The sequence below is a fragment of the Microtus oregoni genome, unplaced genomic scaffold, assembly GCF_018167655.1.
Source record: "Microtus oregoni isolate MIOR12 unplaced genomic scaffold, Mior012 000012F_ref0000307, whole genome shotgun sequence".
NCBI lineage: Eukaryota > Metazoa > Chordata > Mammalia > Rodentia > Cricetidae > Microtus > Microtus oregoni.
In genome coordinates, this window is record NW_024543071.1 from 43,137,688 (window position 1) to 43,162,044 (window position 24,357).

General features: G+C 47.1%; 1 protein-coding gene across 1 annotated transcript; it reads left to right on the top strand.

Moving 5' to 3' along the window:
* Nucleotides 1-752: 752 nt before the first annotated feature.
* On the top strand, nt 753-22,931 carry Psat1 (phosphoserine aminotransferase 1). The gene is made up of 9 exons (XM_041660668.1): nt 753-894; nt 4,720-4,780; nt 5,491-5,560; nt 7,295-7,500; nt 8,509-8,681; nt 12,431-12,600; nt 18,468-18,596; nt 20,970-21,107; nt 21,901-22,931. Exons 1-9 carry the CDS (start codon nt 835-837, stop codon nt 22,004-22,006), a joined length of 1,113 nt encoding a protein of 370 aa, XP_041516602.1. The 5' UTR covers nt 753-834; the 3' UTR covers nt 22,007-22,931.
* Nucleotides 22,932-24,357: the final 1,426 nt, after the last annotated feature.

Consider the following 24,357-nt stretch of genomic DNA (forward strand, 5'->3'; position numbering starts at 1 on the left):
TTCAGGTTCTTGCTCCTCGGTTCATGAAAGAAATAATGAGAGAGAATGGAGAGTCAGCAACTTGAAAGAGGCTATCCTGGAGGAGGGTAGGGGTAGCTGCGGGAGGAGGGAGGCTCTCCCCCAAAGTTCTTAGCCACTTCTGTCCTTTCGTGGCGCAGTGCGTTCGAGTCCATGTGCAAACACAAAGCCTTTTTGTTTTATGTTATTTTTGGGACAGGGTCCCTCTGTGTAACCCCTGGCTGGCCTCCAAGTAACTATCCGCCTGCTTCAGCCTTCCAAGTGCTGTGATTATCCGGTGCGTCGGGTCACAGTCTCATGGTCTCACTCTTCTAGGTCCTTCTTCACCCTGCCTACACCGGAGTGTCTGTGTGGGTCTTAGGAAAGTCTGCTGGTGAGTTAATACGGACTGGCCCCTGGAGCAAGTGCAGCAAAGCCTAGTCCAGAGCTAAATGGAGCAGGAGCAAAGGACTTGGGCACCATCTCGCAGTTGGCCAGAGGCCAGGACCGGGGACTCAGCGCCCAGAGGTACGCAAAGGCAGTAGGCTCCCCGCCACGCGGGCGGCTGGTGCAATCCCCTGCTCTCTTGCGTTGACCGCCAAGGCTGGTTGCAATTCTAAACTACAGGAGGAGCAACTGGTCTCAGGCTCGGATGGTGAGCTCAGCCAATGGGGTTGCGAGTTTCTGGGAGAGAGCCAATCAGTACGCGGCCTGACACAGAAGACCAATGGGGCGCCGATTCTGCGGGCTGGGGCCCGCCCCGCCTCAGCATCCGGAGACGCGGGCAGTTCGCGTGGTCTCTGCTGTTGCTACTTCCCCCGCTGTCGCCTCAGCACCATGGACGCTGCCAAGCAAGTGGTTAACTTTGGGCCCGGGCCTGCCAAGCTGCCACACTCGGTAAGATGGCCGGGGTTCGGTCGGAGCGCGGGCATCGGGATGCAGGGTGTTGGGATGCAACTGTCGAGATACAGACATCGGTGTACGAGGCGCAGGGATGCAGCCATCGAGATGCAGCTGCTGACCCCGAAGTGCGCTCCTGTGCAGAGAGACCGGCGTGGACACAGGCTGGACCTCCCCGCGGTGTGGCCGCGCGGGCTCAGGCGTGCACGGGCGTGCGTGGGTGTGTGAAAGAATGGTCGGTGGCGGGCGGGCCAGGAGCGAGCACGTCTGTCTCCGTGGTGGCTGGCTAAGCTCTGGGCACTGGAAATGCAATCCTCAAAACTCGGAAAGCTGCCGGCTTCTCCCTCCTCACCCACACCGAACCCGCTCATCCCCCAAGGCTTGCTCCTGGAAACCCACTTGTCCCCTCATTGTGTCCGGGGTTCTGACTCTGAAAGGCTTTGGGCTGTTTGGCCAAGTTCCATTCGCTAGATTCCGGTGCCATCCCGTTCCGCGCGGGTTCCTCTCGCACCCCAGCTGTTCGGAATGAGATGCCTCTCATGGCTTGGAGCCCATGAACCAGCTGCCGAAACTGCTATCTGATAACCGGTTGCCACAGCGCTCTGGCATGGCCAAGGATTGTACAATTCTCTATTGTTGAATGCTGGCGATCTCCCTGGGACACCGCGGCCTCTGTGGGGGTAGGAACAGGATTTTGCTGTGTGAGAGGGGAAGGATGCCTTAGTTTTGTGGGGACAACCGCACAGGCTGAGAACAGGGCTTATTCTGCGGTCATTGCAGTTCATCTTCCGTGGCGTTCTTTGCTAGAACTGTGGGAACATCTGTGCAGGGACCCAACCCCCCAAGCCCCTCTTTTGGAGTGGGCTGTTCGTTTGTTTTTGTTTTGCCGGGTATGGTAAGGCAATGTCTCAATACAAGCTAGCCCAGAATTTATTTGGTACTGCAGGGCTGGTGGTCTTCCTGCCTCCACCTCCCAAGAGAGGGTGTCTCAGTTAAATTAAGGTTACTATGACTGTGATGAAACACCATGACCAAAAGCAACTCGTGGAGGAAAAGGTTTATTTCGCTCACAGTTACATATAACTGTTCATTATTAAAAGTAGTGAGGACAGGAGCTGATATAGAGGCCATGGAGGGGTGCTGCTTATTGGCTTACTCTCCATGATTTTCTCAGTCTTTCTGAACCCAGGACCATCAGCTCAGGGGTGGCCCCACCCATAATGGGCTGGACCCTCCCCCATCATTCACTGATTAAGAAAATGCCCTACAGACTTGCCGAGGGCCTAATCTTATGGAGGAAATTTCTAAGCCGAGGCTCCCTCTTTTCATATAAACTCTAGCTGGTGTCTGGTTGACATAAAACATGGGGATTACAGTTCGTGCTGTTAACTTCAATTTAGGAATTTTCTTGGTTTAGTTGAGTTATGATGATTAGAGAAGCTTTCAAAAAAATGTTTTGACTGTCACTTGTAAAGAAAAATGAAATTTATAAACTTCTGTACGCGAGGCTGGAGAGAGTGCAGTGGTCTAGCTTTCGGCTAGAAGTAAAAAAATAGTGATTTTTGTTATAAATTTTTTTTTTGATTTTTTTCGAGGAACTCACTTTTATTTTTTAAAATTATGTATATGCATGTGTGTCTGTGTGTGGTATGTTCACGTGTGTATGCATGTGTGTCTTTGTGTTTGTTCACGTGCGTTAAGGCCTGTGGAAACCAGAAGAGATAAAAGGCAGTTGTGAGCCCACTGAGAGGAGTATTGGGGATCGAACTCCAGTTTGTGTTCTTAACAGCTGAGCCATCTCTTCAGGCCTGGTTATAAACCTGTAGATGTGTTTTTCAGGAAATGTATGTAGGAAAAAAATACAGGGCTGGAGAGATGGCTCAGCAGGTAAGAGTGGAGGACCCAAGTCCAGTTCCCAAGGATGGTTTCAGGTTTCAGGTGGGTGGTAAAGGGATCTGGTAGAGCTCCTGTTGGTCATTTTCAAAGGAAGGTCCTCTTTGGTCCCCCGTCCACACATAAACCAAGATTCTGTTGCAGACTAATGTTTCTTTTACTATGTGTATTCACCAAAATGTTTTTAACTGGTGCGATAGTTTTATAGATATGTACAATATATATATATATATATATATATATATATATATATATATATATGGGGCACAGTTCAGTATTCCAACATATAATTTATGTGATGTCTTGGTACCTTATATTCTCTAAGCTCCATTGCTTGAGTGGGGTTTTGACCTTCAGTCTTCCGCTAATGAGGATTACAGAACTCTTAGCTAGCCCAGTTCTTAGCTAGTATCTCTTTTTGCTTGTTTGAGACAAGGCTTCAATATAGAACCTTGGCTGACCTGTAGCTAACAATTTAGACCAGGCTGGCTTCGAACTCGCAGAGATCCGCTTGCTTCTGCTTCCCAAGTGCTGGGATTAAAGGCATGCGCCACTACCCTGGGCCTTAGCTAATGTCTTAACCATCTCTCATTTGGATTCTTTTTCACGGGGTCTTTTGCACTTTGTGTTTAGTTTTAGAGCATTTATTTTGTTTACTTTTGTTTGTTTGTGTCCTTGCTTGTTTGTTTGTTATTTTTTTCTTAACAGAATCTCTTTACAGAGCCCTGGCTGTCCTGGAACTCACTCTGTAGATCAGGCTGGCTTTGAACTCACTGAGATCCACCCGCCTCTGCCTCCTGAGCACTGGGATTAAAGGCCTGCGCCACCACACCTGGCCTGAGCCTTTCTCTATTGTGGACATCTTCTATTCACCTGCAAGGACCCCTCTCTTGTCTCAGCAGCATTCAACATATTGACAACCTTATTTAAGCAAATTGAGATTCCCTTTCATAGTTTAATACTGATTCTTTAAATTTCCTGTTTTAGCTGAAGAGAACATATATCCTATTTTCTGTTTCTCCATCCTTTCTCCTCTGCTTCTGATTTCTTTTTTCCTCCCCCTTTCCTGATTTCCTTTCTTTTGGTGCTGGGGCTTGACTCCAGGGCCCCCAGCGTGCCCAACCACATTATACCACTGAGCTGCACCCCTAGCTTCTGTTCTCCATTTCATTATAGGGGAATTGATAATTGCTTATTTGATTTGATAAGAGACATTTTTGTGAATGATGGGTTTCCCAATTAATGTCACATCAATAAATCCCCATGACCTTTCAAGGGCTGCCTTACCAGAGTGGAATAATAGTATTCAAAGTCAAGATGTAGCCCACAACTGAGAGAAAAATCTTTTTTTTTTTCAGCCTGGTCTGGATATAATTTCTCTTTTCTCCTCCTTCTCCTTTCCTCTACCTCCCCTCAGCTTTGCTGCAAATTAAACCCAGGGCTTCCTATGTGCTAGGCAACTGCTCTGTCATTAAGCTTCATGTAGTATAGCCCCAGCTCCTGGAGTTTATGTTAGTTCATAGCGGGTTCTTGCCCATGCAGCCTATCGGAATCTACGACTTTAGCTAGCACCACCGCTCCCCGTGAGAAACTGGCCTGTCTGTATGGTTTGAACACAACCGGTTTTTGTTCCTGTGGGCTCCTGAACTGAGGACTTTATATGTTTATTAAACGAGCTTTAAGAGAGAGGCAGATGAGATTGGAAGGGGACATGGTCTCTGGGATCAATCATGTTGCCTAATTTCAGGTCCCACTTGTGCAAGCTATGTCAGTGGGGCTCTGTGAAGATGAGGGGAGGGGCTTGGCTGTGTGTGGGGACAGAATCCTGGGCACCTTCTGGGCTTCTGCTTTGCTGATGCCCCCACCTCCCAGGTGTCTGAGGAGGGAGAGTGTATACAGCATGTTGCAGTCTTCTTTTTCTCTTTCTAGGTGTTGTTAGAGATACAGAAGCAGCTGCTAGACTACAAAGGACTCGGCATCAGTGTGCTTGGTGAGATTTACTTTTGGCTTCTGTTACCATCCCAGCTTAAAAGAGAACAAAAATGCCCCAAGCCCAGGCGTTACTCTGAGTGGTCTTCCCATAGGCTGTTATAAATACATTTATTTTTAATGTCCTGGGTCACACGTTTGCTGGAGTCCAAACTGAACACATCTCAAGTGCTGGTGAGAAGTTTCTACATAGCTCACTGGTTTTTAATTGATTGTTATTGGTAACAAGGTGTGAGATCAGCAGATACTATACATTTGTGTAAGAATGCTACCAAAGGTCTGTACTATTGCTTCACATTCAACATAAAGCTTTTATTATACTTAAATAAGAGCTTGTAGAAGTGAAAACGTTCACAAGCCTCTGTGAATATCTTGTTCATTAATAATTTCTTTATTAAACTTTCGCTCCTGTGTTGGTTCCGGGCTACACCGTGTGAAGGGACTTCAGGGCTGGTTGTCTGAGTCTCTAGTTTGGGAGAAAGGGATAGAGCAGGGTCTGAAAAGGACCTAAGGCATCAGCTAGTGTGGCACTTGAACCATCACTGCGCTGTGACTTCAGGTCTGAAATGTTCGGCTTTTCTATCAGTGTGCACTGTTTTTTCCATTAAGTGTACCTGTGCCCACCGTCTGAACTCAGCATTCTTATTTTTCCATAAATTTCACAAGCATATCTGTTTGATATTGTACTTTGTTGTTTCTTTGCTTCCACAGAAATGAGTCACAGGTCATCAGATTTTGCCAAGATTATTAACAACACAGAGAATCTTGTGAGGGAATTACTGTAAGTTTATACAAGTATTTTTTTTAAGAATATTTATTTTTGTGTGTGTGTATGCCTGATCGTGTGCTTGGCATGTCCCACTCCTGTCTGCCTCGCTGTTTTCTGTGTCACGTTCACAGACCTGTCCTTAATGGAGGGGATAGTTAGAACCTTACCATTGGCCACATGGCTAAGAGCCTATTCTGACCGCAGCCTTCGTTTAACTCAGTTCTATCCTAGGTACATTTCTGTCTTGCACCCCTGCATGTCGATAACATAAGCCTGGAGCCCTGGCTTCTGCCAGCGCTTCTGGATGCTAATAGCGTCATGGTTGGCACGGCCTAGCGCCGCTGTCTTAGAGTTCATATTGATGCGATGGACACCGTGATCGGGAAACAATGTGGGGAGGAAAGGGTTTATTTGGCTTACACTTTCACACTGTAGTCCATTGAAGGAAGACAGGAAAGGTGCTCATAGGGCAGGAGCTGATGCAGAGACCATGGAGGAGTGCTGCTTACTGGCTTGATCTTCATGGTTTGCCCAACCCGCTTTCTTGTAGAACCTAGAACCATCAGCCCAGGGATAGCATCACCCACAGTGGGCTGGGCCCTCCTCCAGCAATCACTAATTAAGAAAATGTCTTACAGGCTTGTCTACAGCCTGATCTTAGGAGGCATTCTCTCAACTGAGGCTTCCTCCTTTCTGATGATGCTAGTGTGGGTCAACTTGGCTACTTGCCAGCTTATCGAGCTGAGTATAGGCTAGGTACAAGATTCTTACACAAAACCTGTTGTCCATGTTCCTGCCACCTTGCTGGTCATTTCTGTTTTGAACTGATGTTGGAATTCTGCCCTTTGACCACTTATTCCTAAGCTCTGACTGTTATAAAGCTTGGGATGTCTGCAGTCCGATCACCTTTTCCATCCTGAAGTTTGCACTTAGTCCTGACGTGTGTTTGGGTTTTGCTTACTCGGCTAGATCTAGAGTTGCCAAAGACAGACATCTCTCAGTGATGCCTGGTTCAGTACGGTTACAGGTGATGGACCTGATTCACTGACTTAAGTGAAAATAGGAATGTCTGCTTTGTGGAACCAAAGGAGGACATAGGAGCCCTGCTGTCACCAGGAGAATCTTCCCAAGAAGACCCTCCTCACCTGTGTGCCAGCGTTGCCAGGAGTCACCAGTGTTTGCAGATTAGCACTTCTCTGTGATTTTAGCAAAGATCTCAGCCAGATCCCATGACAGTTTTGTTCACTGCGCGTTTTCTGGGTCAGGGTGGCCAAAGTTGAAATCTGAGGGTTGAGAAACAGAAAAGTATGATTCCGGAAAAGAAAGCAGGGCATCACTAGGAAAAGGAAGATGTCACCAGTGGTTTCTATTGTTGTCATCAATAAATGTCAAAGAAACTAGTAAATAAATGACTAAATTGGGTAACAGAGAGTGATAGTAAGACTGTATTTCTTTTTCTTTTAAGGTATATGTCGTGTGTATGTATGTTCATATGTGTATGTGTGTGTGTTCACGGAAGAGGATACTTTGAAGCTAGAGTTATAGGCAGTTGCCAGCTGCCTGATGTGGGTGATGGGTACTGAGCCCAAGTCCTCTGCGAGGGCAGTGCACGCACTTAGCACTGAGCCAGCCATCTTCCCAGCCTCTGCAGAGTGAGACCAAAAGTATGCACTTGGTATAGCGCCCCTCATTCTCTGTCCTTGATGTGTGAGCTTCTGTATTTACTGCACCCCTTTGTATGTCCAGAGATGTTCCCAACAACTACAAGGTGATCTTTGTGCAAGGAGGTGGGTCTGGCCAGTTCAGTGCTGTCCCCTTAAATCTGATTGGCCTGAAAGCTGGAAGGTGTGCTGACTATGTGGTGACCGGAGCTTGGTCAGCTAAGGCTGCAGAAGAAGCCAAGAAGTTTGGGACTGTGAATGTCGTCCACCCTAAACTCGGAAGTTACACAAGTAAGTTCTGGGAAGTGAGCTGGCTGGTAAGGGGGTGACTGCCGTTCCCTTTGCTGTCCTTTTCCTACCGTCCTCCTGTCTGTGGTTTGCGAGCTCATTTAGATTGTGTAGCTGTGGGGTCTACCTGCTGTAGAATGATGAGAGTCCTCCTAAGCCAGCTTGGTATTTGGTGTGGGGACAGCAGGAGCCCCAGCGCTGCTGCCCATGTCCTGGTCGCTCCTTATCCATTTTCTAGTAGACTGTAGACCGGAAAGTAGCCCCTTGTCTGGGAAGATGTTCGCAGCTGCTCTCCAGCTCACTATAGTCACCCACATTTCATGGCCCTTGCTGGAGCACCCCAATAATAGTATCACGTGCCCTGCTGTGACCTAGTCACTAACTCTGCCCGAGTCACATTTTACCCCGAGGGAGTGGGCTTGATTGGCTTTGCTGGAATCACATGGACCTAGAGTGGGTCAGCACTGGGGTCCTAAGAAGAAGCTGGTAGGCCAACAGGTAGAGCGTAGATGGGTAGCTCATGACAGGAAAGCTTTCAGATGAGCACCGAGAACTCCATCCCCTTTGTTGGTTCATTTGTTTGGTTTTTTTGACACAGCGTCTATGAACCCCTGGATGACCTGGTAGGTAGTCTTAAGAGCTGAGCCATCTCTCCAGACCGACTTGGTCTTGATGGAGCTCAGGCTGGCCTTGAACTCAGAGCAGTCCTTCTGCCATGGCCTCCCACGTGTGGTATCACGCAGGCACACCAGTACGCTCCGCCCCTCTGGACTGCATTTGAATGATCTTTGTGCCTGGCTGCTTTTGAAAAATTCAGAGAGTTTGACAGCTCATCTTCCTCTGTTAGTGGTGATGATGGCAGGAGCAGACAGGTGCTCGTACTCGCCAATGCTTTGGTGTCAGTAATCCCCTCCAGAAAGTAACCAGTCCCTGGGGTGGAGGGGTGGCGTCATCTACTTATGGAGAATGGAAGGAAGTATGCAGAGCCTCAAATTTTGTCCTCTGTGTCAGAGATTCCAGACCCAAGCACCTGGAACCTCAACCCGGACGCCTCCTACGTGTACTTCTGTGCAAACGAGACTGTGCATGGGGTGGAGTTCCACTTCATACCTGACGTCAAGGGAGCCGTGCTGGTCTGTGACATGTCCTCAAACTTCTTATCCAGGCCAGTGGACGTTTCCAAGGTAGAGTATGGGAGGCTGGGTCAGGGAACCAGTAAATGTTTCTTTGAAGTGTTTTGATATGTATGCCCATAGCAAAGACCCTGGGGAGTCTGGGGCTGGCAGAGCCCCTGAAGCCAGGGTAGGTAGACATTGGCGAGCGGGGTGAGAACTGCTTGTTCCTTCACTGGCTGTCTGAACATCTAGGATGGTGGGAACGGTTGCTCACGGCCTACAAGCCAGGCCTTGAGGAACTTGCCTGCCTTTTTAAGAGTGTCTGTGGAGCTGGGTGTGGTGGCTCATGCACTCCTTTAATCCCAGCACTCAGGAGGCAGAGGCAGGTGAGTCTCTGTGAGTTCAAGGCTAGCCCGGTCTACAAAGTGAGTTCCAGCTAGGGCTGTAACACAGAGAAACCTGACTGAAAAAACTGGGAGGCTGGGGGAGGGGGGGCCAGTGGTTCTTGAAAACTTGTTGGCAAGGATGCTGGGAATGGCATGTTCACTCCAAAGTCAAGAGCAAGATAACCACGCCCTGGGGATGGTGAAGAACACCCCATGCATTTTGTCAGCCCTAACTCCTAAAGTTCACCAACAGCACACTCAGACTTTATGAGTGATCTGCCAAGGCTGGGCAGTGGAGGGGTGAGGAGCATTGTACCAGGAACGTGCCGTAAGAGCGATCTGTAAAGAATTTAAAAACAGCATCCAAGCTAGCCAAATGGTAGTCTGCCTTTAAAATAATGTTTAAAAATTTATTATTTGGGGTGCGTGTGTGTGTATGTGTGTGTGTGTGTGTGTATGCATGCACATATGCACAAGTTTGTGTATGTGTGAAACTGAGTGAAGGGACAGAGATGCGTGTACAGAGGTCAGAGGGCAACTTTATGGAGTCAGTGCTCTTGGTCCACCTATATGTGGCTCCAGGTGTGGCATTCAGGTTGCCAGGTTTGTGTAGGAAGTACCTTTACCGGCTGAGCCATCTTTTTGCCCCTCCGCCCCTTTTTTTGTGATGGTGGTGATGATGTTTCAGATGAAGGTCAGAAATCCTGCTGGACAATTTCTAAAAAGAGCCTTAACAGTTCTGCCCCCTCCCCCGCCCTCGTTTTTATTATTATTATTTGTTTGTTTTGGGGATTTTTTTTTTGCTATTATTTTGTTTTCTTTTGTTTTTGAGACCAGGGCCTGGTTTTCCTGGAACTCATTGTGTAGACCAGGATGCCCTTGAACTTAGAGCTTAAATTTAGAGATCTCTTTCCTATGGTGGGCCACCATGCCCAACTAGGTCTCTTTTTTAATGTGATAAAATATAAATTTATTATTTTAGTCATGTTTTTTTTTTAAAAAAATATTTAAGCTAGCCAGGTGATGGTGGTGGCACATGCCTTTAATCCCAGCTCTCAGGAGACTGAGGCAGGTGGATCTCTGAGTTCAAGGTTAACCTGATCTACATAGTGAGTTCTAGGAAAGCCAGTGCTACACAAAGAAACCCTGTCATGAAACAACAACAAAATTAAGCCTAAGTGTGGTGGCACAAACCTTTAATCCTGGCATTCAGGAGGCAGAGGCAGGTGAATTCCTGAATTTAATGGTAACCTGGTTTACATTTTGAGTTCCAGACCAGCCAAAGGTAAATAGTGAGACCCTGTGTTTTTGTTGTCGTTATATTTGTTAGTTTTTTTAAGCGTGTGTGGTATACGTACATATATACATTACATGTACACACACATATAATTACCTATTATTATCGTATGTGTACATATATGCATTACATGTACATACACACATATAATTACCTATTATTATCGTATATGTATGGACGCACACTTGCCATGGTGTGCATGCTCTTGGCAGGTTCCTCACCTGCTGGACCCCTTTACTGGCCTTATTTTAACCACTTTTAGGTACATAACTCAGGGGCATTAAGAATATTAACTTTGCTTTGTAGCCCTCACCTCTGTCCAACTCCAAGAACCCTCAGATTTTGTACCGGCCACACCCCCGATCTTTGCCAACCACTATCCAACTTCATGAATTTGTACTCAAGGGACCTTCTCTAAATGGGATCATGATATTTGTTCTTTAGTGCTAGGCTTAATTCCCTAATGTGTTCGAGGTTCATGCTGGTGCATATATCAGAAGTTCAGTTTTAGACAACTGTTCTGTTATGTAGATCTACAGTATTTGGTTTATAGCCACACTTTATGTTTTTAAAGAAGGTTCTCACTGAATAGCTCAGCCCAATCTGACCTCAAACTTGAAATCCTTCTGTCTCTCTCCCTTGTACTACAATTGCACTTTATTTCCTGGGGTGACATAGAACCTGTATCTTATACAACAAAATGACCTCAAGAGCCATTAGCTTTTGGTGTGTCCTAAAATTCTCCCTCGGGTGTCTCACCCACCCAGGCTGGGTTGCGGCAGCCCCCTTCATGGTAGCTTCCGACTGTCTCTAAGTGGAAATTTGTATTAATTACTATTGACCTAATTTATTTTTAGATTTAGTAATTTTATTTTACATGTATAAATGTTTGGCCTACGTGCAAGTGTGTGCACCAGATGTGTCTACGGTGCTGGCAGAGGTCAGAAGTGGGCATTGGCTCTCCTGACACTAGAGTTAGAGATGGTTGTCAAACACAATGTGAGTCCCGGGAATTGAGCCCTGGTCCTCTGCAAAAGCAAGAAACACTCTAAACCACTGAGCCATCTCTGTAGCCCATTGTTTAAAAAAATGTATATTTTAACCATTTCAATATTTAATTAAAAATATTTAACTAAAAATCTTCGTTGTACAAATACATTTTCTAGATTAAACGATAGTATTTCATTTGGGTTACAAATAGTTTGGAGGCCCCATTTTCTTTTTATTGTTTTGCGGTGTTGAGTATGAAGCCCAGGCTTGATGCATGGCAAGCCTGCTGTCTCGTGCACCTTACCTTGGTCCAGAGGGCCTGCATTCCAGGCTAGATTTTAACTCACTATGAAGGCAAGGGTGACTTTGAACTCCTGAATCTTCTGCTTCCGTCTCCCAACTGCTAGGATTATAGATGTGTACCACCAAGCCTGGATATTTAGTTAAAACAATTTTTTTTTTTCCTTTGAGACAGGAAGCTCTTTGGAGCCTGTCCTGGAACTTGCTTTGTAGACTAGGCTGGCCTCGAACTCACAGAGATCCGCCTGTCTCTGCCTCCTGAGTGCTGGGATTAAAGGCGTGCACCACCACTGTCCAGTGTTAATACAAATTTTTAAGATTTATTTATTTTTTATTATATGTGTATTAGTATTTTTCCTTCATATATATTTTTGTGTACCAATATGTGTGATTGGAACCCTTAGAGGTCAGAATCAGGTGTCAGATCCTCTGGAACTGGAGTTGCAGGTGGTTGTGAGCCACATGTGGGTGTAAGAAAACAAACCTGGGTCCTCTGTAAGAGCAGCAAGTGCTGTTAACTACTGAGCCATCCCAGTCCTGAGAGGGCCTGTCCTAAAGACTGAAGTAAACAAGGGTTGTGAAAGCATGAACATCTCTGGACTTCACAGTGCTGGGCGTGGGAAGTCTCTTCCTGGCAAAGGCCAGGCTGTGGGTCTCCACACTCAAAGTGCTGACTTACTTTGGGTAGAGATTCCTATAGTGGTGTGCTCCTAGGCTAGAATTAAACAGTTCTTGCTTTAAAGAAGTGTGCTGAGGGGGAGCTAGATATCACCATTACATCACTTAGGGGTGGCTACAAATTCCCTCAAAAATAGCCCATGTTTCTTTCTCTCTCTTTTTTAAAGTTTGGTGTGATTTTTGCTGGTGCTCAAAAGAATGTTGGCTCTGCTGGGGTGACGGTGGTGATCGTCCGTGATGACCTGCTGGGGTTCGCCCTCAGAGAGTGTCCTTCAGTCCTTGAATACAAAGTGCAGGCTGGCAACAACTCTTTGTATAACACACCTCCGTGTTTCAGGTAACTGGGGTGCTGTAGTCTTCCGGCAGAATGGAAATAGAGCAGAATGCCTCGTTAGCTAGAGACCCCGGAGTCCCAAGCACACTCAGCATTCCCTGTCTAGCTTGCCTCCTGGCCCCCAGGTACTGTTTGGTCAGTTTTTCTTGTTGCCCTTTCTGTGGGGATGACAGTCTTAGCTTTTGCTCGATCTTGATAATCCAGGCGCCGACTGTTGACCATTAACCCGCAAGCTCTCTGTGGATAAAGTGCCCTGGTTTGTGTCTCAAGACAGAGTGGCTTTCCAGAGGAGCAGGGTCAGGCTAGGGCAAGGGTGCCAGGGTTCTCTTCTGTCCTTCCCTCCTGCAGAAAACGTCTCCCACACACAGAAAGGGAAGAGTCTGGACTTCAAATTAGGTTGAAAGTCCCCCCCGTGTTTCTGTGTCACTCACATGATGCAGAACAGTCTGTGGTGTCCCCCACTTTCCTTAGGAGTAGAGTGTGCTGAGGTTAACTCTCTGGACCCTCCTAATCCTTATTCCTGGACTTGGTCTAAAGATGTTTCTAAAATGCATGTGGCCTAGGGGGGCATAGGACTCAGTTCTATCCTGCTTACCTCTGGGGGTTCCAGGCAGAGGGGAAACACCAGTGGACACCAGTCAGGAAAGAAAAAGTGAAGATAAAGGTGGTGAAGGTACTACTGGGGACCCCATGGGCAGGGTTCCCCGAGGAGTAGTTGAGGTGCCAGGCTGTGTGGGACAGGAAGTTAGAAGGCACATACTTGCCTTACAGCTCAGTCTTCCAGGAAGAGGCTTTATTAGAGAGAAGGTTGAGACCCAATGCTATGCTGTCACCTACAATCCCAGGACTAGGAAGTGAGTCAGGAAGGTTGATGGTGTCACCTACAATCCCAGGACTAGGAGGCAGAGTCAGGAAGATTGATGGTGTCACCTACAATCCCATGACTAGGAGGTGGACTCAGGAAGGTTGAGCCTGGGCTACCTTTTTGTCTCAAAAACTAAACAGTGTGAGAAGGTAGGAGGAGATGGGATGAAGACTGTCCTGGAAATGGGTTCAGAGGCCAGCTAAAGAGGCAGGGTGGGCAATACACTTTGGACACCTTTTCTGAGGGTTTTAAAGAAATATGATAAGTGTGTTCACACGTGGTTTGCTACTGTCACACCGAATACCCCATTGGGAAGAGTGAGAGAACAGACCAGATGTCTGGTGGGAAGTGGAAAAGGCTGGACACATTGAAAGTGTCCCAGCCTCCTTGCCAAGCCGCAGCTGACCTTGTCTGGTCCCTGGGATGGGAAACCCCCTCTCTAGGACTGTCATGCCTGAGGCTGCTGAGCCAAAAGCAGCAGAGAAGGAGCCATTTCTTCCTCAGATTGGGATGGTCTCTCAGAGCAAGTCAGGGTGGCAAATACCTAGTTTGAAACTGAGCAAAAGCATAGAAGAAAAAAGGTAGGGCTCGGTGGATTCCCAACCCAGTTGCCCCCAATCCCCACCCCAAGTTTCTTTTCTTTGTTGATGAGATGAAAGAAGAAAACTTTTTGTGCTTCTGTGTGACTTGAAGTTCATGGCAGTGCTTTACCATTCAAGGTTAGAAATGGCCCACTGAGAGCCAGCTCCGCAGGGAGCCGACAACGTGTGCAGGGCAGGGGAGGCGCCCAGAACCCTCCCCACTCTGTCCTGCAGGCAGATAAGGATGCAGGCATGTCCTGATGATGTTTCGTTTGGTCAGAGCCAAAAGGTTGTGGGCCCTGAGAACTGTTTGGTTGTTCTGGATAAACTGGGCCTCGGATTGTTGCTCAGTAGCCTTAGGCCGGAACTGGGCTGGAATGAAGGGCTTTGGTAACCTTCTTTTTAGCCCATTAGTAACGTTCAACCCAATTAGTGGGTAGAGAAGAAGATACTAAATAACCCTTACAATTTCACAAAGGTTTCATATTTGTGCATATGAGCTGCTAAATATACATTGTTTTTATCTTCAGTTGTGAGGAAAAAATGTCTTTTATCCAATTACCTTATTTCAGTTGGTGAAAGGATGAGATATAGGCATGGTGACATATGCCTGTAGTCTCAGGACTTAGGAGACAGAATGTCATCTTTGGGCTACTTAGCAATTACAGGGGTAGCATATGGCCTGTTCAACGGCCCTTGAGAGGCTGGGCGAAGCTGGAACCCTCAGGGGGTGGGGGAGTTGACGTCAGGGAAGGCTAACTACTTGTAGGCTTGCAGAAGCTTCTGAAACAGTCATGACACCTCAATCCCAGCCCGGGAGCTCATCTGCAGCCTGGAGACTTCTGGTGACCTTTCCTGAACTCTGACATGCAGGGTATAATTGATATTGTTTTAAAAATATATAAAACACCCCCTCTGAGCCAAAGTTTCTATGTGAACCTTGATCAGGGAAACACTGTGCCTGCCTAATCCTCAAAGCCTCATTCCAGGGCCCTAAGGAGGCCAGAATTCTTAGGTGGTCAAATCTCTTTTTAAAAATGGCACAGTATATAACTATACACATTCCTCTGTATGCTTTAAGTCATCTCTAGATTATTTATAGTACCTAATAAAGAATATAAATGCTCTAAGTAATTTCTGTGCTGTATTAGGTAAGAAGTAATGACAAGGAAAAGATTTGTTTATATTCCTTCCAGACACTGATTTTGAAACTTGGTCTGTACAAGGTTGACGGAATCCGTGGCTGCCAAACTCATGAATTGGGGGGATCAGCTGTATACTGTCATACATTGCTCTGTGTCTGAGCTGTGCACAGTGCTGTTCAGACTTGTGTGAGTCCCCTTTCAACCCAGCAGTGTACCGTGGGCTTCTGTCATGTTAGCTTAAATGCCCGCTGCTTTTCATTATGGACAGCTATTCCAGGAACAGACTTGCTGTGGTTTAATAAGGTTAGGCAGGCTTAGATGGCAAACCTATTTGGTGTGCTTGTAGGTAGCCAGTTTTATACCGAAGGCATCAGTTAGGTAAAAGTGTGCACTAATGAGGGAAAGAATGGAGCCCAAGTTGTGAATCCACATAGCATTGCAAGGCTCCGACAGCTTTAAGAGCTTTAGAGGGCAGAGGTCAATCACAGGGGCCCAGCATCAGGGGCCCACCTGGGAGCTGGGTGGAAAAGCAGGCAGGGCTTCCTCACCCCAGGGTCGCCTTTCTGCTTTCTGGGCAGTCTGCTTTCTTCAGACCTACTTGCTGCTTGCCGAGGCATTGGAGACCCAGGCTAAGGGGGCTGGCCTATGGAAGTGTGTTGGCTTTCTGCTGCTTTGACCTGCTTAGATCCTAAGAAGGCAGCCAGAGAATATTGGTAGCAAGCCTGAACACGGTGTTGGTCCTGAGGTCTCGCTGAGGTACGGGCCTTTGTTGCATTAGATTTCTTAGAGAATCCACAGTTCTGAAACGCAGGGATTACAAAGCACCAGGTGAAAGTGAGTGTGGTTTCCTGGAAGTGTCAGGACTCTCCTTGGCTCTGATAATCTGATGGGATGAGCCTGGATGAGCAGACATGGATGCGGGGAGGAGCGGTTCGGGGTTGCATAGATTTTGAGAGCATCTTTTCACACAGGCACATACATACATGACACACGCACAGGTGGCCTTTCCGACAGGTTAGGTGGCAGTCCTTCTGTCCCACAGGTAAGCTGGTGACTGAGGCCTACAGTCTCAGACAGAACGGATAGCCCTGGCACGAGGGAAAAGCACCTTGGCTTTGAAGTCAGGCAGACACTGGGGTAGAATCTTAGCTTTTAGAAGCTACTGGGGATGGATGGCTTTAGCTAAGTAAAGCTGGGTCTGCTTTCGTATCTGTAAAATGGTACATTGGAGCCCCTGAATCAGGCTACTGTGATCTGTAACAGTAGGCTGAGGCACTGTAGACTTCTGTAAGACTCATTCCCTTTTCTTCCTCCACTCATCCCTCTCCCCTGCTTCCTCCGCCCAGCCCCTCAAGGCTGTTTTCTGCATCTCTTCCCTTCCTCCATCACCAGCCTGGAAGGAAGCCTCCGGAGAGGATCTAGTGTGCTTTTGCATGCTGCCTACTTTGTGTAAAGAGCCTGTGTGTCTGGTGTTGCTTTCTCTTGTCTTCTGGGAAGACACTCCTGGGTTAGGTTTATGAGACCTGGTGATCTTCTATCCTGGCGTAGGGTAACCTATTAGGGAATAGGAAGCAGCCTAGTCGGGGCATCCCTATCCCAGGTTTTGGCTCAGCCTCTTTTCCCATCAGTTCCCGTAGTTTCCCATCAGTTCCCATCAGTTTCCCATGTAGTTCCCGTAGATCCCCTTTATCCCACACCTGGGCACAGCCACACTCTGAGGAGACTGGAGCTCAAGGAAGATAGGAGACCTGCTTCTGCTCTGTGGGCTTTCAGTTAGAGATGCGTGGGACCTTTTTAAAGGCAGTGAGAAGATTGATGGGGAAACCATGTGCCATCCTCAAATTCCCTGTAACTTCAGTTTTGTTTGGGTACCCACCAGCTATCATTAGTGTGGGCTGCTCTTGCCAGGCCCAGTGCTAATGTGGATCTTGTAGAAGAGAAGTCTGAACACGGGCTCGGAAAGGAATGATGCTGTGTTGTGGCTGGTCCTCCTAGAACCAGGAACACAAATCTTGCACCATCTCTTCTCCACTTTTGGTTTGTTTTGAGAACTTTTGGTTTGTTTTGAGAACAGGAGCTTGCTATGTAGTTCAGGTTGGCCTGGAATTCTCTATGTAGCCCAGGCTAAACCATCTTCCTGCCTCGGTCTCCCATGCTCTGAGGTTTACAGGTCGGTAGTTCTCCATTTCTTATCCTTGCTTCTCTAGCCAGGATGTTGGCTTCTCTGTTTAGGTAGAAACGAGATCTGCTAGGACTTCCCTTCTACTTGGAATGAGCTAGTCCAGGTCTGCCTTTCCCTACTGCCATCTGAGAACATCCCAGGGATTGCTGGTTGGTCTAGTTAAGTCTCATGCCCACCTCTTGAGACAAGGAAGCAAATCTTGCTGCTGGATCTGTATGTTGGGTGTGGGGGTAGAGCTGAGAAGAGCAGGAGAGGTGGCTACCTCAGGTAGTAACGACTCCTTGTTCTCAGTGGTAAAGATAAGGCTTACATTTTCATGGCGACCAGCCCTGTGTGGAACCTGTGGTGTCTGCCACTGCCACATCACCTCTGTCAGGTTTAGGAGGTGCTGACTTGGGACTCCAGGATGGAAAAGAACAGCAGTGTGGGCTTCCAGCCTTCTAGCATTAGGATCTAAGGCATAGACATGCTCACAGAAGTTTAAAATAAAGGAGCGAGTGGGAAGCCAAGCCAAACCAAGCCCTACAACCTTATATGGATCATATGAGCAAGGGGTTCAGGATTCAGGAGGTGAAGCGTGAGCTCAGGGTGGGTGGGGTTGGAGAGACAGCCTAGAGCAGTGCCTCTCAACCTTCCTGAGGCTGCGACCCTTTAATACAGCTCCTCATGTGGTAACCCCAACCTAAAGTTATTTCATTGCTACTTCGTACCTGTAATTTGTCTTCTGTCATAATTCATAATGTAACTATCTGTGTTTTCTGATGGTCTTAGACAACCCCTGTGAAAGGTTCGTTCAGCACCCAAGGGGTCATGACCCGCTGGTCTAAAGAGCTGGGGATGTGCGGTCTGGGTGTCATGGAGCATTTGCATCAGGGCCTAGAGGGACTGGTGTGGCATTCCTAAGGCGCACTATGTCGCCTCTTTAGAATGCTACATGGGCTCCAGTTGCTTTGGCCTAGTCCCTGCTGTACTCTTCAAGCGACCTGTTCATTTGTAATAATGCTAAAAGTGTCAGTGTGACTCCCAATACCAGTTTGTTTACATGTTCTTTTGACTTTTGCAGAGGTGAACTTAATGGTGTTGTCTTTTATCTTTAGCATCTACGTCATGGGCATGGTCCTAGAATGGATCAAGAACAATGGTGGAGCCGCAGCCATGGAGAAGCTCAGCGCCATCAAATCCCAAATGATTTATGAGATAATTGACAATTCTCAAGGATTTTATGTGTAAGTCAATGCACTGTATCTCTTGTGAATTGGAAACTATATTCCTTGGAACTTACCTTTTCCCAGGACACTGGCATACTGTTCCCATGCCTCACAAGCTAGGGTTGGAGGTAGTGAAATTCTTTGCTCTTGGTAAATCCCAGTCTTTTGGGTCATGTCACCAAATACTCTGACCTGGGGAAGTGCGCCTTGCTGGGATAGGACCCCCTCTCTTATTCCTCCTCTCTGGGACACTGGAGAGCAGTTGTAGGAGGCTGTCAGCTTTGCCGAAATCCTTCTGTTAGTCCCCTGTGCTGTAAACCCCTACTCCTGACCCTCCTTTCCCCATGGGCTTGTGTGCAGGCATACATAGACATTTTGCTTGTGTAGCTCAGAGGACAACCTCCTTATCAGTCCTCACCTTCCATCTTCTTTGAAACAGGGTTTCTTTGTTCTTCCTTTGCCAGACTAACAATCCCTTGAACTTCAGGGGTCCTCAACCTATTTTACATTAGAAGCACTGGGATTATAGTGCATTCTGGGATTACAGGTGCATTCCGGGATTGCAGATGCATTCTGCCCCATCAGGCTTTATGTGGGCTCCGGGAATTTGAACTCAGGTCCTCATCCACTATAAACAGTTTTCCTACTTGGCCAACTCCCTTTCCTCCTTCCCCTTTTCTCAGAGTTCACTGCCTCCCTTATTTTAGGACAGGTGTCCCCATTCCCGACCTGCAGTCTGAATGAGATTGACTATGGCAGAGTTGACTTTTATCTAGTTACATACTTTCATGAAAAGGGATGGGGATCATGTGTTGATCACTGGCTGCATTTGTGAGGTGTACAGATGATGCATAGATCTTGAAAATGTTTCCTGGGGCTGCTGTAATAAACCACCCATAAGCTTGGCAGCTTAAAACAACAGAAATTCTGTTTCAGAAGCCCAGAATTCAAGAACAAGGTATTCTTGGGTTGGCTCCCTCCAGGACTCTAGGGAAGGATCAAGGATCTTTTCTTCTTCAGATTGTCCCTCCAGATTGTCCCTGACTTAACCTATGTTGTCATGGTCTCTTGTCTTTAGTGGCCTTTTCCTTTCCTGTTTTTGTTTCATGAGAGTGAACCATTGGATTTAGGTATCCCTAATACTTCAGGATGATTTTATTTTGAGATAGGTTTGCACTATGTATCCCAGCCTGGCCTTGAACTTTCTATGTAGCTCACACTGGCCTTGGATTTGTCCTGCTTCCCCCCCCCCCCCCCCACACACACACCAAGGCCGGGATTGTAGGCATGGGCCATTACACCCACCTGTGCATGGTAGCCTAATGTCAAGATCATTGTCATCATTTTGTCTGCAAAAGACAAGTTTTCCAAATAGGTCATATTCGTGGGTTCTGGGTGGTGAGAGATGGACATGCATCCACTATCTAGCCTGCCATAACAAGCTTCTCGCCATAATAGCAGATACCCCTAAGGTAGTGCCTGGGACTTAGAAACATCATGGATAGTAATGGTATTTGATCTTCCCTAGCCCTCAAGGTGGGCACAGATGTCCACTGGCCATATATCATCTGGTATATGAATGTGTTGTTATATGTCCAATTCCACATATATACATAAACGTTTATAGTCACTGAGCAAGCCAGGACCTCCATTTTTAATGGTCATGAGGCTTAGTCTTTTGTAATAGATATATCTGCCTAACAGTAACTGGCTCTCCCTATGAGTATTTTGTGGGCCACATGAAATAGAAAAGAAGGATGCTGCAATCCTAACTTAAAATTGCAACTTTTACCCAAGACTTGCTGAATTTGTGTGGGTGAAGGGTGTGAGTGCATTCTTGGAAAACAAGGCTAATAAAGCATGCTGCCATTCCATTTCCCCTGAGTGCCTGTATCTGCCTGTGGGAACGCTTGGCTTGCAGTGGCCGTCTTGCCACAAGTGGGGATTACAGAGGTGTGTGCCCACACCAGGCTCTCCATGGCTTCTGGGGAACTGAATTCAAGCCTTCAAACTTGCCCGGCAAGCAGTTGGCTGACTGAGCCATTTCTTCATCCTCCATAGCTATTCTTCAAAAACACAAATCTCTTACGGGGCATATGCATACTGCCCCTCATCATTCAAGGGTCTAGTCAAATGCCAGGAGAGTGTCTGCAGGCTCTGCATGGTCAGCCCCAGCTGGCTTTGAATGGCCCTGAACGCTAATCCTCATGGCTCTACTTCTGATTCCTGTGATTATAGGCTTGTACCACCAGAACCTAGAACCTTCTACACGTTAAGCACTCCGTCGGCTGAATACCAGCCCCAGCCCTGATACTGTTTAAAAACCTGTGGTTTTGTGTATGACATTACACCTGTTAGAAGTGTAGCTGGAATAATAAACATGCTTTTCAGATGTCCAGTGGAGCGCCAGAATAGAAGCAGGATGAATATACCATTTCGCATTGGCAATGCCAAAGGCGATGAAGCTTTAGAGAAGCGGTTTCTTGATAAAGCAGTGGAACTCAACATGATCTCCTTGAAGGGGCACAGGTAAGCCTTCCTCATGCCCAGGCGTGCCAGAGGCAGACTGAAACAAATCCAGGACTTTGCACAGCCTGGAGTCGTGGTGACAGACCTGCTGGCGGGGTTGTGGTGCATCTTGCCTACGGTTGCGTCGACCCCGAAAGTGCCTCGGTTAGGGCCTGCCTGCTGTACTCTGGAGTTTGACCATCACTGGGCTCAGCTGCACATCAGATATCCTGCACAGTAACTGTCCTCACACAGGAGACCCCAGAGTGCTTGCTCAGTCTGTCTGCTTGGAACTATTGCAAAGTCTAGCGAGTGATGTGGCCCCAAGCCCACCGGTCACTCTCTTCATTGGGCTTTTTTCCTCCCCTCCTTTAGTTCTTCTTTATCAAAGGTGAATAGTGTGGGTATGATCAAAGTCCAGTGTATGCGTGTATGGAAATGTCAGAGTGAAACCCATTTCACTTGTCCAAATAATGTTGATAATTACTCTAAAAATGTGACTAGTTTGAGGAAATCCTGTGTGAGCATGATGTACCTTTACTGTACAGGGGTTTCTTTAATATCTCAGAAGCTTCATGCTCCCTGCGGGGGATGGTTCACAGGCAGGGAGTTGAGCACTGGGCTCAGAGTTGCAACTCAGGAAGGGTAGTTAGTGAGAGTTGGGTTATGCTGAAATAGATGCCTTTTAAAGTGCACTTTTTTTCTGTTTCGTTGAGGTTCAAGCTTGAACCTTATGTACGGTAGGCAAGGGCTTTGACACTGGTATGTCTTCTCCTGATTTTCTCGGTCTTCACGGTTGGGTCTGTTGTTCTAGGTCAGTGGGAGGCATCCGTGCCTCTCTGTATAATGCTGTCACCATTGAAGATGTTGAGAAGCTGGCTGCCTTCATGAAGAACTTCTTGGAGATGCATCAGCTGTGAGCATGATTAGCTCCACGCTGTCTGTGAGCACCATGCGGCGTTCAGAGTACCTTCAGATCGGCTACAGTAACTTAACAGATGTGGATTTCCCCCAGTACATGCTTAACACAGACTCTTCTTCAAAGAATAACACCTAACCATTCAGGGCTCTCCAGAGCTGATGGGACTCCCAGCTGATGGCCACCTTCATTTTGACTTGACCTGGAGGCACTTTCAAAGCTTTCCTGTTGCTTTTCTAATGAATCCAGCCTGGCTTCGTCCCCTAGGCGGATCGCAGTCCTAGCCTCGGACTTTGTTCTGCCGAATTGATTAGTTATTTTTGGTTCACAGGAGCATACCCCAAGGAGGTTGGAGTGCATGTGCTGGATCTGACAGCAGTGAGTTTTCTGGGTTCTGCAGCTCTTGGTTAAAGTCAACAGTGAGCATTTTGAATCTGTGCTATTCTCCTCTAACAAGATAAAAGTGACATACACTATGAGTGCTTACATAGTGGGTCTGATTTTAATACCGTACGATTTATATCTATGCCTTTATATTTCTAATGAGACAGTTCTGTCGATGCTTTTAGTGTTTGTTCAGCCCATGACTTTGTGCACGACTGTCCCCTGCTGTGGGCAGGTGCACCCTCTTACCGACTCCCTTCTAAAGCCGCTTTCTAAGAAAGATCTAGAAGTTCCACGATTCACTTTTCTTATCCTGGCCACAAGTCGAAGAAATGGTTGCTTGTTTGCTTTCCGGTTAGGCTGTTAACAAAGCTCAGTTACCCTCCCATCCCCGTGAATTGTGTTCACATGGCTGTTGTGTAGTTTGACCAGGACAATACCGTACATTCCAGATCTTTGCTGAGGTCTTTCCCCATTGTTCATATGTTGTTAGTGTTTTCTGTTGACTATGTGAAGAACATTAAAGTCCTGCAGAGTCTAAACCATTGCCTGTGAATTCTTTGCTTGCCTTTTAGACGTTCCGATAGGAGGCCCAGGGTCTAAAAGTTGCTTGTGATAGAGCAGTTTAGTCAGTTGTCAGGCTTAGCGCTTATGCAACTCAGTGTGGTTGTTTGCCTTTGACTTTTGGAACAGACACAGTCAGCAGAGTCCTTCCAGCACAGCTAGCTCCCAGAGTGCACTTTTGTGAACTCTGTCCCTGTTACCCAGAAAAAGCCAGCAGAACAGTGCTTCCTGATTCAGTTGGTTGGACAAGGAGAAGACACTGATTAACTGGTTCTCTTGGTCAGGTGTCAGCTTCTCATTTTTGAGGGATGGAAATAATGCCCAGCCTTGCAGGATGCTTGTATTGAAAACAAGGTCTTGTTTAGGAGTGTGACAAACCGTCACAGCATTCTGTAAACACCAAAAGCCTGTCTGTGGAGTCAACTTAAGGGTCCACAAACAACTCAGAGACAACCCCCGTTTTCCATGTTTGTGAGCCCCCATTGTCTCCTCCTCTTCAACCCTTCATGTCCCAGCCAGCCCTGCTGTGACAACCCTTGGGTTATTTCAGCACCCGTCTCTGCTTTATCCACCCCTCCCAGCGCAGCCACTCGGACAGACTGTGCTCTGTGTATGGATGCGTGAATGATCTGGGCTTTGTAGTGTGGCAGTCAGAGCTTCCTAACATCTGCCTGCTTCCTGTCTCCTGTGCTAATGGTTCTTAGCGTGTTTCTATTACGGGTTTGCCCATGCCACGCTAAGCTTAGAGTTCTGCCCAACTCAGTAAGACCAGACTTTCTTCACGACTTCTGCTGCCTCTACTTCCTGTTATTTTCTTTGTTGTCATGGAGGTGACATTTTACTTCTCTTTGTGATGATGAGGTGGCTGCTTGTCTGTCTTGCATGGAGATGTTTAAACTACCTAATGAACGCAGAGCATAGTGCATGGTTTCTTAGTATTGCAAACAGCTTTGGGGTAGTAGTACAGGCAGAATGCCATCTCAGCCTATGGATTTTATAAAATATCAAAAGCTTAGTGTACAGTACAGTTCATTTTCTACTAACGGTTTGACTAGGATCCTACGGTAGAGTGGGGGAGTTTAAAACTGAGAAGTTTCTAGAATTACCTTTACTATTTGGAAGCTTTTGGAGAAAGCCAGTTGTCTGGCCATGGTAGACTTTGGAGCACAGATCATAGAAAATAACCAGAGCATGAAATGTGACCTTTGTATGCCCCAAGAGATGAGTTGATGCCAGTCTGCTGATCACGTGGAGGGTGGTAGAAGGAGATGCTGGGGATGCAACAGCTCTGGGACTTTGGGATGAGAACTCGCTGGCCTGTCACTGAAGGTTAGGAACATGGCAACAGGGGAGCCTTAGGGGCCCCCACGAGCCTTGCTGAAAGACTGACTCGTGTTTTTCTTT

Excerpts from the sequence above, each read along its gene's own strand:
- Psat1 (XM_041660668.1), top strand. The coding sequence starts at position 835 with ATGGACGCTGCCAAGCAAGTGGTTAACTTTGGGCCCGGGCCTGCCAAG. Across the intron at positions 5,561-7,294 it reads AATCTTGTGAGGGAATTACT|AGATGTTCCCAACAACTACA; the intron begins GTAAGTTTATAC and ends TTGTATGTCCAG. Across the intron at positions 8,682-12,430 it reads GGCCAGTGGACGTTTCCAAG|TTTGGTGTGATTTTTGCTGG; the intron begins GTAGAGTATGGG and ends TCTTTTTTAAAG.